This window comes from Microdochium trichocladiopsis, assembly GCF_020744255.1.
Source record: "Microdochium trichocladiopsis strain MPI-CAGE-CH-0230 chromosome Unknown B0I36scaffold_3, whole genome shotgun sequence".
NCBI lineage: Eukaryota > Fungi > Ascomycota > Sordariomycetes > Xylariales > Microdochiaceae > Microdochium > Microdochium trichocladiopsis.
In genome coordinates, this window is record NW_025763546.1 from 3,919,143 (window position 1) to 3,932,021 (window position 12,879).

The 12,879-nt window shown below is 59.2% G+C and overlaps 4 protein-coding genes across 4 annotated transcripts; 2 read left to right on the plus strand and 2 right to left on the minus strand.

Moving 5' to 3' along the window:
* The first annotated feature begins 1,156 nt into the window (after positions 1-1,156).
* On the plus strand, positions 1,157-3,244 carry B0I36DRAFT_319127 (uncharacterized protein). Its single transcript, XM_046153370.1, has 3 exons — positions 1,157-1,556; positions 1,616-2,150; positions 2,211-3,244. The coding sequence occupies exons 1-3, from the start codon at positions 1,236-1,238 to the stop codon at positions 3,101-3,103; spliced, it is 1,749 nt and encodes a 582-aa protein (XP_046015915.1). The 5' UTR covers positions 1,157-1,235; the 3' UTR covers positions 3,104-3,244.
* Positions 3,245-4,595: 1,351 nt separating this feature from the next.
* On the plus strand, positions 4,596-7,064 carry B0I36DRAFT_238073 (peptidase S8/S53 domain-containing protein; the record flags this gene model as incomplete). The annotated part of the gene is made up of 1 exon (XM_046149580.1): positions 4,596-7,064. One exon carries the CDS (start codon positions 4,596-4,598, stop codon positions 7,062-7,064), a length of 2,469 nt encoding a protein of 822 aa, XP_046015916.1.
* A 514-nt stretch (positions 7,065-7,578) lies between these two features.
* B0I36DRAFT_361150 (uncharacterized protein) lies at positions 7,579-9,159 on the minus strand (the record flags this gene model as incomplete). The annotated part of the gene is made up of 2 exons (XM_046158444.1): positions 7,579-8,402; positions 8,514-9,159. 2 exons carry the CDS (start codon positions 9,157-9,159, stop codon positions 7,579-7,581), a joined length of 1,470 nt encoding a protein of 489 aa, XP_046015917.1.
* A 949-nt stretch (positions 9,160-10,108) lies between these two features.
* On the minus strand, positions 10,109-12,648 carry B0I36DRAFT_217064 (uncharacterized protein; the record flags this gene model as incomplete). The annotated part of the gene is made up of 5 exons (XM_046148982.1): positions 10,109-10,265; positions 10,348-10,370; positions 10,478-10,599; positions 10,693-12,007; positions 12,118-12,648. Coding segments are annotated over 5 exons (2,148 nt in total), but the record flags the coding sequence as incomplete, so codon positions are not given.
* Positions 12,649-12,879: the final 231 nt, after the last annotated feature.

Here is a 12,879-nt window from a genome sequence, read left to right on the forward strand (position 1 = left end):
TTTGCCGTGATTGCGCAATTCGCTGAGTTCTAGCTCGAGTTGACGAATCTTCTCTGACTGTTCTTGTAAGTGAATCTGCGCTTCTACGCATCGAGTACCACAAAGTGTCGCGTTTGTCCGTCGACCGGGAGCGTCGAGATCATTCATATAATACACAGAATTCGTATCAGCGCGAGTTTCGCTTGAGAATGCAGGTCCCACATTTGAGTTGACTACTCGAGCTATGTCCTTGTATCTCTTGAGCGGTTGCGTGGTTGACTGACTTAGGCCTGGAGTGTCGTATATATCCTGGCTTGCGGTGTGTTGCAGACGTTTGTCCTTGCGCCTGCTGCCATCGGAAGGATATCTCCCTGTTGAGGCAAGTCTCTCGTGGAGCTGAGGGTCGCTCTTGAAGTGAAGCGTTGACCTTGTTGGACCATTTGCCCTGGAAGGCTTCATTGTTGTTGTGGTGGTGATATCCATGCTGTCGCGCTCCTGGCTGGCTATCATATGGCGCCGCACAGTTCGCGGTGGCATATCCTCCCACGCTTTCGGGTCATCATTGCGTGCGCGTCCGAGCGCACGAGATGTGTTGCTCTGTGTAGCGCCAAGCTGGTCTACAAGCTGGTCTGCAGTAGCGCCAAGCTGGTCTGCAAGCTGGTTTGCAATAGTGGGAAGAGGAGGCGGCCTAGAAGGCGAGCCGTGGGCTTGGTGCTGCAGATACAGTACGTTCTGGTTGCCGCTCCCAGCATCAGCAATCCCGTCTTGGGAGATTGTGTAGTGGGTGCTATTGGCCTGGCTATTGACCTGGCTATCGGCCTGGCTATACTGAACCGATGAACGCTGGGGCGCACGGCCAAATATTGGAGCCGAGTCGTCCGAGTCGTCCGAGTCGCTCGTGTAGGTGATGACTGTGCGGGTGCTCATTGTGAGGGCGAACGGAACTCGGCGGCGCAAGTAAAAGAGTGCGCGGGAAGCAAAGTCAGCTTTGGTGCGAGCCTGGTCGGGCAACTGGAGGGTCAAGTACAAGCTGCCACGTCAGGCCTCAAGTTCTCGCACGTGATAACAGCTGCGGGTTGGGTGCAGCTGATACCAGGAGCCTGTCTTCTGCAGGTGCAGGGGCTCGCTGATGTGCCGCATGTTGGCTGTCCCGCAACACAGCCTCTGCACAGCCGCATCCCACGCCAGTAGAAGTCTTGAGATATTTCACGTACACCGCCCATCAAAGGAACCCGCCTGAAGACGACACGCCCGCAATGTCATTATCATCGGGAACTTGCAGCGTAGCTAAGGACGCCTTCACCTCCGCGAAGAAAGTCTTCCTGACACACACACTCCCCAGTTCGGGGTCTCTAACCGCGGTGGAAGATTCTGCCACTATTGAGGACTTGCAAGATGCCATCCGCCAATCTCTATCACTCTACGAAGCTCGTGTCGCGTCATCAGGCAAGACTCGGAAATGGTTGCAAAAGGCGTCGGAAGGCATCTGCCACTACGGCACCATTCTCGATGTCTTCGTTCAGCATCATCCAGAGTACGTCGCGCTTGTCTGGGGCGCGATGAAGTTTCTGTTCATCGTAAGCCTGACCCGAGCCGGGAATTGATGGTCACATGTTGACCACTCATGGAATCAAAGTCTGTGCAGAATCACGGTCAAACCCTCAAAATCCTTGCCAAGTCGATCGCCAAGGTGGCCCAGCATCTCCCTAACATCCAGAGACTCTCGGCTCTGTACCCGTCAAACGAGATGAAAGTTGCTGTCGAGACACTTTATTCGCATCTCCTAGACTTCCTACTCAAAGCGCATAGGTGGCTCACCGAGTCCAGGTTAAAGCACTTCTACCACAGTCTGACTCAGCCGCCAGAGTTGGTATATGGGGATGTTCTGGACAACATCAGCCAGGCAACGGCCAGAATCACCGAGCTGGCATCTGTTGAGTCGCAAACCGAGATTCGAAACATGCATGATGACCACAGCCGGGACCTGAAGGAGATTGCCTCTACAGTCAAGGCTGCTGAAGTAGCCAGAAAGAACGACATCCAGCTTCTGGAACGGTCTGTGTCGAGATTGCACGTATCTCAGACACACCAAAGTGCACAACTAACTCGCATCGTGATGATGCTGGCCGGGACAGACTCTACCATCCATGATGTTGTCACGAAAGTCGAGAGTACGTTGTCGTGCTACTCTCCCTTGCCGGAAGCCCGTGGGCCCACTGACACCGTGCTAGACTTTCACGCTATTCAGACAAGTGCTGTTCTGAATACCAACCTGCATTTGACGCAACTGGAACAGCTCCACGTGTTGTCAAACATGTCACTTTCTTTCGAAGACCCAGACAAGTGCCTGCAACGTCACTCTTCTCTTCGTCGACGTAGAGGCAAAGCTAACGGGGGCAAGCCGGTCGTCAACAATATCTGGTTATCCCCCAAACTCCGGAGAGCAGCAGGTTCCCCGTCATCAACAATCACCACTGTCCGTGGCCCATTCAGCACACGTTGGGCAATCCAAGATTTTGGAGTTGACTTGATCCAGGCGATATCTTCACCTTCGAGTGCAGCTAGGGTGCTCTGGGCCCTCACAGATGCAGCAAATGACAGCAGGAGCCGGGAAACGGTATGGAATACTGCCAATCTCATGAAGGTCCTCACGTGGCAAGCCCTGCGAGTTGTTGCTGCCAATACCAACACCGCCTACACGGCGAGAGAAGCGCTGCCTACTGAGAAGGACATGTCGATGCGCTACTCGCGGTTTTACACAACCCGCGCGGAGCAAGACTGGGTCACATTTTTCGCAGAAGTGGTTTCGAAGCTAGAACAGAAGCAAGTCTTTGTCGTCATAGACCTCGCAGCAGTTGAATCCTGCTGGCGTGATGGTGATGCCGGCAGGCGCGATGGGCAACAATTTGATCTGATCCGTGCGCTGGGCCAGCTAACAAGGGAGATCACACGCCCGATTCTGAAGATTGTCCTGCTCGTCTATGATGCGACGTGGTCAGGCCACGTCTTTGAGACTGCAGCAGGGTCGATTGTCCAGGTCAGGATGGAGAAGGCAAGGCCCATAACAATGCTTAGTCGGGGAATGCCGCAGGGCAAGGTCAGACGGGTTCTTGGTGCACGGTGATCATTCTTCAATCACAGTCATTCAGGGTTGCGTTATTTGTAGTCAATTCGACAATAGTCTAGGACGTCTCCCCAACTTCAATCTTCTGACTACTAGGCAATGCGGAACGATTGCGGCCCTTCTTCTGAACAAGTGCCTTTGGTCGAGTTGAATCATACCAGGCTGTACCAGGCCCATTGCGACGGGGCTGGCCCATGGACTCATGGACTCTGCTCGGCGCGTATAGTGGCGCTCTGCGGCAAAGCCTCAGGCAGTCGATCGGCGAGAGAACGGTGAACAGCCAGCCAAGTTTTTCTTGGCGAAGCTCAGCGAGTTCCACAAGCCTTGTTTGGGGAAAGTTGAGATCAACCGAAACGCAACGAGACCAAGTGGCGACGCTAACGCTAGAACCGGCACCAACTTATTCCGCCTCGTGGCTTGTAGCGGCCCGGCGATGATTCCAAACGGGCGATTTTGGTGATTTTGATTGGAAACTTCGGCACCACAAGCTTGCCTTCCTGCGTAATTACTTCTAGCAGCACGTGCTTCACTCACAAGCTCTGCCTGCCCAACAGATGACGTTATTCTCGGCAGTTTAGTTCGGGCACTTGCTGTACAACCCTGCAACCACCTCGTCAAGTGACCCATGCAGGAAAGAACGCACCGCACGGCTTGGCACGACGCTGTCAATCTATATGTAGAAACGATCTGATCTCGGATGGACTCCATGAAGAATCCTTACCTCACCTTAGATTATGGATGAAACCACAAAAGCAAGTGACAGCTTGACTTGCAGGGGTCAGCGTAGTCGAAGAGCAGACTTGGCAGGGCAAAACACGAGCGGTGCTCCGCAATGGCATTGCCGGACAGGGGTCCCGCAACGGCGCGCTCATTTCCCGCCTTGCACGCGATACGAGGACTTATGGAGAACCTTGGAACGCGGGGCCGTGCGATGTGACGATCACTCAAAATCTAGCAAGTGACAAGGAATGTTATAATGCGCATGTTATCCAGCCTGTCCACAAGACCACGATGGACGGCTTGGAGGACCAGCCGCATAGGACGCTCGTCACCTTGACGGGTTAGCAGCAATACACTCATTTTCCAACATAACCGAACCCGCAAGACGAGTTGTGTGTCCAAGATGCGCGGCCTGCTCCAGAACACGCTCCTCGCCGCCGCCGCCACGGCGTTGCTGGCCGGCACTATCCCAGTCACTGCCGCGACACAGCCAAAGCGGTTTATTTTCGAGCTCAAGACGCTCGGCTGCAGCGACCGCGTGAGAGCCCGCGTCGAGGCAGCACCCAACCTGCGCATCGCCAAGGCCTTTGAGCACGAGCTGTTCCCTGCGCTGAGCATCGAATGCGACGACGGCGACGACGGCGACGACGACGACAACACCACCAACCACGTGCACGGAGGCTGCGACTCGGATGTGGTCAGCAGGCTGCTCGACGGGGGCGAGGACGCGAGCTCGGCGCCCGTCGCGGCCGTGTACGTGCCCAGCGGCAACATGACGCTGCGGATTCCCGAGGTGCGCGAGGAGGCCGAGTTCGCGGACGACGCGGCGGCCCTGAACTACACGTTCCACGGCATCACGGGCGTCGCGGACTTGCACGCCCAGGGCATCCTTGGAAAGGGCGCAGTGGTGGCAATCGTGGACAGTGGTGTCGAGTGGACGCACGAGGCGCTTGGTGGTGGCATCGGCGAGGGTTTCACGGTGGCGGGCGGGTACGATCTCGTTGGCGATGGAGACTGGCCCACGACTGCTGCAGAGCCTGACGACCTTCCCAACGACCAGTTTGGCCATGGGACGCATGTTGCCGGCATCGTGGCGGGCAAGAGCAAGCAGTTTGTCGGCGTCGCGCCGGAGGCCAGGATCCTCGCGTACAAAGTCATTGGCGAGAGCGGCCAGAGCAACGAGGAGATGGTCATCGAGGGGTTCCTGCGGGCGTTTGATTCCGGGGCGGACATCATCACGGCTTCGGTGGGTGAGAAGGGCGGGTTCACCAACAACGCGTGGGCGGTTGTCGCCTCGCGGATGGTTGATCGAGGTGTCTTCGTTACCATTGCGGGCGGCAACGACGGCGAGGAGGGCGCGTTCCTCATGTCCAACGGCGCGGCCGGGCAGCACGTCATGACGGTGGCCGCCTCGGCGCCGGACGTAGTACCTGCGTACCCCTTCACCGCAGCTTTTCTGTCTGCGTCTTCCGAGAATAAGACCGAGGAGCTTGGGTACAGCCCTGCACCAGGGCAAAACGGTCCGGACCTGTTCCCAAGCAGCATCGCCGGGTGGCCGGTGGTTCCACTCAGTCTCGACCCCGGGTCCGGTGACGCGTGCCAGCCCATCGCAACCCCGCCGGTGCTCCCGTCACAGTCCATTCTCCTCGTCCGTGCCGGCGGATGCAGCCTGTACCAGAAACGAAACAATATCGCGCCCCTCAACGCCACATATGTCCTCCTCTACCAGGACGGCCAGAGCCCGTTCATGGCAGTGCCCGCCAACAGTGCCGGTGCCCCCAAGATCGCCACCATCGACGCAAAGGCCGGCGAGGCCATCATCCACACCATTGTCGAGGGGGGAAATGTCACTGTCAGTTTCGATCAGCCCAGTACGCGCTGGGTCGGCATGTACGACGCTGCTAGCGGTCGCCCGGCCGAGTTCACCCAGTGGGGTCCCAACTACGACATGGAGCTCAAGCCAGACATTGCTGCGCCCGGAGCTCGCGTGCTGAGCAGCTACCTGGGTGGCGGATACAAGGTCCTCAGCGGGACGAGTATGGCGACGCCATACGTCGCGGGCGTTGCGGCGCTGTGGGTGGGCCAGCACGGCGGCAGAAAGAGCGGCAACGTGGACTGGGCAAAGCAGCTTGCGGCGCGGATCATGTCGACTGCCCACCCGGGACACTGGGTCGACGGGCTGTCTTATGATGTCGTGGACGAATTCCTCGCGCCGCCGGTGCAGATGGGCGCCGGCAACATCCACGCGGGCCGCCTCTTCGCAGCCACCACGTCGCTCGACTTTGCCGGCCGCAAGTTTGCCCTCAACGACACGGCCAACTTCCAGGCAACACACTCTGTCCAGCTCACAAACTCGGGCAGCGCAGCTGAGACGTATACATTCTCTCTCGAGCCTGCCGCCGCGTTCGACTCGTGGACCCCTGGCACGGGCGATCCCACCCAGCCCGACTTTGGCAAGAACACCTTCAAGGGATACTACGACTTCAAACCACAGACCCTGGATCCAGAGGCGATTCTGCCTCCACCCTTGACCATCGCTGCTGGCCAGACAGCGTCCGCCGAATTCACCTTCTCGCCCCCGACGGCCGGCAACGCGAGCAACATTCCGCTCTACGGCGGACGCGTCGTCATCACCGCGACCAGCACCAACCAGACCTTTGGCATCCCGTACTTTGGCGCAGCGGCGGACATCAAGTCCGTCGTGCCGGGCTGCTTCGCGTACGCGGCGGGGATGCCCAGTATGGTCTCCGGCGCCGACGGGGACGGCGGCACCCCAATCAGCGTCAAGAGCAACTTCACGTTCGACCTGGCGCGCAACTTGCAGGACTTTCCGATGCTCGTGGTCTCCTCGACGTACGGCGCCGCCGAGATCCGGCTCGACCTGTACGACGCCGAGATGTATCCCGACATGGCGACAGACGTGGACTGGGAGTACCCTCCCGTGCCGGGCAGGAGGGGGTATGTCGGGTCCGCGACGTACTGGGCGCGCTCGAAGGAGTCGTCGTACTTTGACCCGTCAAGGGACGATGAGAACGACGTGCTGCCGTTTCCAGTTCTCATGCTGCCCAGGGATATGTACAAGCAGTACATGTGGCTGGGTCGGTTGGCCGACGGGACCAAGATCCAGCCGGGGAAGTACCGCATGCGGGTGGCAGCGCTGCGGCCGTTTGGGATGAGGGACGTTGCGGCGGACTGGGATGTATGGAAAGCTCCCGTGATCGAGGTGCTGCCCTTGGAGTAGGGTGTGGCAGCGAGTGCCAATGGTGTACCGAGTCGTTCTATTGTAAAACGATATAATTTTTATAATAAGAAGGAACAGGTTCATGATTGCGAAAGATCATCTCATGATGACTCCTTGTCATCACATGGGCAGTGGATGGCCTCCAGCCTCACCACATTGTTGTCACCTAGTTAACTTCTTTCATATGTCTTGCTGAGCAGTGGTCCGAGAGGTATTATGCATGTTCAGGCGGCTTGTAGAAGCGCTCTGTTACCCCCTCGGATCGTATGGGCAAATCGATGCGAGTACCGAGGCAGCCAAAACCAACACCAATCCGTATGAGTTTTCAAGATGGAAAAGATAAGGATTGGATTGATCGAAAAAGAAGAGGAGCTGTCTAATGCTATTAATTGAAACGAAAATGTTCGTACACGATGGCTTCATAGCCAACCTGCATGGCCGGCATGATCCCGAACCTCAGCATAAGTAGCGTAAGCAAACGACTGTCGCCCGCGTCGCACGCCGCATCATCATCTTATAAAGAATAACTCGGCAGCTCCCAATCCTTGATCTCCTCCTGAATGACAACCATGCTTAACACGTCGATCCCAAAGAAGGCCGCCGCTGCGAGGAACCAGTACATGAAGGCGATGCCCACCCGCGTCTCGAGCAACCCGTCGTACCAGGTTGGCGTCTCGGGAAGACCGCGCTGCACCTGATTCATGGCGGGGCGGAATTTGCGCTCGTACGCCTCGAGGGCGGCGTCGAGCTTGGCATTCTCCTCGGCACCGGTAGTCGCAGGAGCCTTGCCACTACTGCCTCGCGCAGCCTGACCAATCTCACCCGCGAGGATCCAGGCACCCATCACGGCGGACGTTGTGCCCATGCCCGTCTTGGCCGAGGGGCAGTACCCGGCATCGCCGATGAGGGCAACCCTTCCGCGAGAGCCCTGCGACGAGATCGAGGTCCACCGCTCACACCGGACGACACCCAGGCGCTCCAAGTAAAAGTCGTCCGAATCTCTCAAGCCCTGCAGGACTTCGCCAAGCCGGTGAAAGGAAGAGTCCTTGAAGATCTCGGCGAGCGCCGCCTTTTGGCCCGCGACGTCGCGCTCCGTGTGTGCCTTCAGGAGCGGGCTATCGCCAGAGCGGGATGTGCAGCCTAGGTACACCATGTCTCGATCACCGTCCTTGTCTCCACGAATCATTATCGAGCTACCGGGCCAAAAGTGGGCGACTGCCACCGAGTCGTTTTTGGGGACGGTGCGTTTCATGGTGAAGTAGCCACTATAGTCGCCGCTGTAGGGCAGGAATGCTGGGTCCTCATTGATGCTCAAGGAACGGGATGACGCCCTTTCATCTACTCAAAGTCAGTAACGTTATTGTCTTCCCGTAGAGAGTCCCGGTGCGTTCGAGGCAGGACAAAACAAGTGCGTTCGAGGCAGGACAAAACAAGAAGGGATTTGCTTACTTTCTGTCATCAGCCTGCGCACCTTGGAACCAACCCCGTCGGCGCCGACAACGAGGTCAAAGGTCTCCTGCGTCGTCTTGGTCTTGTCGCTGCTCCCCCCCGGGTTGTGCTTGATTGTGGCGATCACAGCCTTCCTCCCGTCGTCTCCAACCATCTCCGAAAGACCAACCACTTCGCTTCCGAAGCGCCACTGCACACTCCCAGCGGCGCTTTTGCTCGCGGCCTCCTCCGCCGCGTCATGCAGAAGCCGGCATAGATCCCCTCGCATGATCTCGTAGTCCGAGGTGAAACTCTGCAGCTGCTTCTTCTTGTTGCTGCTCTTTCCGTCCGCGCCGCTCCTGCCGCCTCCCGCCGCCTCCGCCGCTCTGTTTGCCGGGAAGAACGCCCATCGCTTGCCCTTGGCATTCACAAACTCAAACCCATCCTCTTTCGCGGCACGGGCGCGGAACTTGTCGTCGAGTCCCATCTTGCGGATGATCTCAATCCCGTGACTGCGCAGGTCGATCTGTAGTCCCGTCGTGCGTAGCTCGGGCCAGCGCTCGACCACAGTGACCGCATGGCCCTGCCGAACGAGTAGAGCTGCCAGGCAGGTTCCCGCCACGCCGGCTCCATTGATAAGGACGTTGAGGGACTTGTGATCGGCCATTGTGAGCCTTATCTTCTGGTGATATGGCCAGATGTACAGTTCTGACTATCAATGGTGTGAAAAGTAGTGGTGACTGTATGGTCGAGAAGTGTTTGAAGTCGTCTGAGAAGGTGTGCGACTGTTGTGATGCTGAAAAAGATCTCTCTACTCGGATGCTCGTCTTGGCAGTAGTCTTATATACAAACCCAACCAACATCATGGCCAGGGCTTTTTTGCAGTCCGGAATCAGCTTAAATCCGGTCACGTCCAACATGAAGTGTAGGACGACAGTTCTCGGCCGAAACGGTACGGCCGCCACATCCTCAAGATGGTCTCCACTCACCTTCTGGGCGCCGCAAATTTGACCCGGGCCGTTCCGCTGTGTTTGGGGCGCGCGCCATGACACGTTATTTCCTTTCCGGCCATATCGGACAATGGAGTTGTCCTTGGGAAATCTGATTACGCCACTGACTTTCATTCGTGGATCATACCCATTCATGCACGTGGGGTGTGACTGGGGGCGCTGCCGGCATAATATCCTTGTTGTACAATCGCATTCCCGAGCCACTTGTCAAGCCATGACGTTTTCTCAGTACAGGAGGCCCTCGAACTCGAAGCCAAGGTCAAGCCCGGGTCCACCATACCAGTCGAGGTCAAATTCCGTCCCGGCGCCAAAGCCGCCACTCGGAAACCCGCCCGCAGCTTGGCCGCCCCCAGCCGCCGCGCTCGCGAGGTTGGCAGCGAACATCTCGTCTCGAAAAGCCGGAGGCGCCCCCGAAGAAGAAGAAGCAACGGGCAAAGGGGCCGCAGCGGCAGGTGGTACGGGGGACACGGCCGCCGTCTCGTGCTCCCATTTCCTCAGAATATCCCGACATACGATCAGGCAGTCCCGGCCCTCCTCGGCCAGGCGACGCGGCGCATCCACCCCGTCCGCCGTCATGCCACTACCGAGCCCCTTTAAGCTTACGCCCGACGCCGAATCTTCTATCGCCGCGGCCTGCGCTAGTGTGAGCCGCTGAAATAGGTAAGCCTTGACGTTTGACTCGCCAGCGTCCCGGATGCGCGCCAGGCATATCTCTCTAGCCCTGCATACCACGTGCTTCAGGAGCGCAATGTGTCGGTCCGTGCTCGGGCGGCCCGAATAAGCCACACTCCCTCCTCCTCGTCCTCCCCCATGCCCAGCACTGCCACCTCCACTGGAAGCGGTACTTGTGCCCGGTGCGCAGGTAATGCTCACATGCGAGAACGCCGGCCCGCGCGGACGGTCCACGCCCGCCTCGCCGTCGTCATCGTCATCGTCTTGATCGTCGTCATTGTCGTCGTCCTGCTGCCCATGCACGGCCCGCACAGCAGAGAGCAGCTCCAGGCACACCACGCTCTGCGCGTTCCGTAGCGTCTCGCGAAACATGCCCCCTGCCGAAGCCAGGAGATGTGCAAATGCGGCCGCACCCTCGTCCTTGTCTGTGCCCTCGTTCTGGTCATGGCCATCATCATCCAAACCCGCGAGACACCCATGAGCTCTGCTGCTGCTGGTGCTGCCGTTGCCACCACCACCGCCGGCGAAAATGACGTCAAACGCAAAGTCGAGCGTCGTGGTCAGGGAGAAATGGAAGATCGGGTTGACGCGGGCGCGGGCGGCGAACGAGCAGTGCAGGTGCAACAGGAACCGGCCCAGGAGGATGCTGAGCATGTTCTGATGAAAGGCGGTCACGCGGGCTGGGGGGTTCCGGTCGTGGTTGGCAGCAACGCCCTCGCGCTGCTGGAACCTGCTCAGCTGGGCGTGGGCGTGGCTCCTGGCCCTCGCCAGGTCGGCGCTCAGCGCGAGGATGTCGGCATAGAAGAGCTCGGATCGCAAGCCGTTGAGGCGCTCGAGGAGCATCAGGCGCAGGGGCAGCGACGCGTACAAGAGCAGCTGGACTGACGTCTGGGTCAGAACCCCCTTGGGTTTCCCGCGTGGCTTGGTCGGCGCGTCGAGGACCAGACCGTCTCGCACGAGGTCCTCGTCGTCGACATTCGCTGGTGGCTCCGTGTCAAAGTCGTCCCAAGTCACGCGGGCCGGCAGGGCCACGTCGAAGGACGTCTGGACCACGAGTTCGAGGACCGTCGCCCAGAGCCGGCGGCGCAGCTCGGCGCGCAGGACCAGCGTGCTGTTGCCGCTCCGGGGTGCCTTGTGCTGCAGCACGAGATGCTTCGGGTCCCGGTGCAGGCCCATCTGCATGGCCGTGTGCAGCAGCGTGCCCGCCGACATCCACACGAGGTCGCCCCCGACCGAGTAGATCTGCCGTGCCAGCAGCGTCAGGCAGTGGATCTGCAGGCCCGACACGTCGAGGCGGTCCTTCTCGACGGGGCCCGCGAGCCAGAGCTGGGCTGCGTGAACCCACCGCTCGGCTCGCATGCGGAACTGGTGGTCCAAGGCCAGCTTGGGGTCCAGGCTTATGCCGAGGGCAATGACGAGGAGGATCTTGAGGCGCAGGCGGTGGTGCTGGCGGCGTTGTGGTGGTGGTGTCTCGGAGCTTGCTCCTCGTTGGTCCTCCGCTTGTCCTTGGCCTTGTGTCCGCCAGAAATGCTCATACTCGGCCCAGAACGTCGGGATATGCAGGATGCGATGGGTCGACTCGAAATTGCGGAAGTAGAGCCTCGCCGCCTCGTCGGCAACCTCGCGGGTTGGCACGGCCAGGTCCATAGGCTGGGAGCCAGGCGGGTTTCTGCTCGGCCGGCCCTGCTTGACGCGCCGCGCAGTCTGCTTGCACTCCCTGAGCAGCGTGCTCATCTCGTCGACCAGGGCCTTTGTTCCATTATCTTGTCGCTCAAAGCGAGGATCTGCTTGCTGGCCAGTGGCGGCGAGGACGCATGACAGGATAAGGCGCAGCTGCCAGCAGCAAGGCAGGTCAGTAACAGCCAACGAGCGCAGATACGATATTCCCCTTTCGTCTGGTTCGACCTCGCCCTCACCCAGACGGGGAGGCGGAACAGGCTTACCGGTGGCGCGGTTGCAAACAAATGCCCCCAAACAGGCATCCGCGTTTTGTCGAGCAGAATCTGGGGACTGCCGGTGCCGTGTTCTCTGACCAGGACCTCCCGATGGGTGGTGGTCTGCAGGCCGTCTGGGTCCACCACGCTCTCCGCGTCGTCCGCCCTTGTAATCAGTTGCGGCCAGATGGGCGGCTGTCCGTCTTCTTCGTCGAGCGTGTCCAATGATGAATGCGTAGCCCCGGCAGGTGCAGTGTCTTTAGGCGTGCCCTGCGGTGTGACGATGTCCAGGACCGAATTTGCATGGGTTGTTGCGGTCGACGCAGGCGTCTTGACGACCCGTTTCCTCTGTGCAGGTGAGAGCTCTGCCTCGCCGATTGCTTGTGGAGTATTGTGCGCAGAATGCTCTCCCGGAGCTCGAAACGTCCTGTAGAAGCATCCAACATTGGCTGCCACGCACTGGGCACATGGGTCCTCGCGACTGCACTTGATCTTGCGGCGGCGGCATTCGAGGCACGTCAAGGCGGCCCTCCGCCTGCGCCGGACCAGCCTGTCCATTTTGGCGGGGCCTGTGTACTCGAAAGTTTAACGCCGCCAGCGTGGTGAGTGCCGAGCGAGGTTGTGCGGAAGATGGTTGAGTGAGTGGCAGGCACAGAGAGGGCAAAACTCCTTGGCGGCATTATAGCTCTCGGCCGTAAGAACGGGGGAGCCCATCCAATCACGGGCAGGGCGGACGAAAGACACCGTGCCCGGCATAGCGTGACTAGTGCT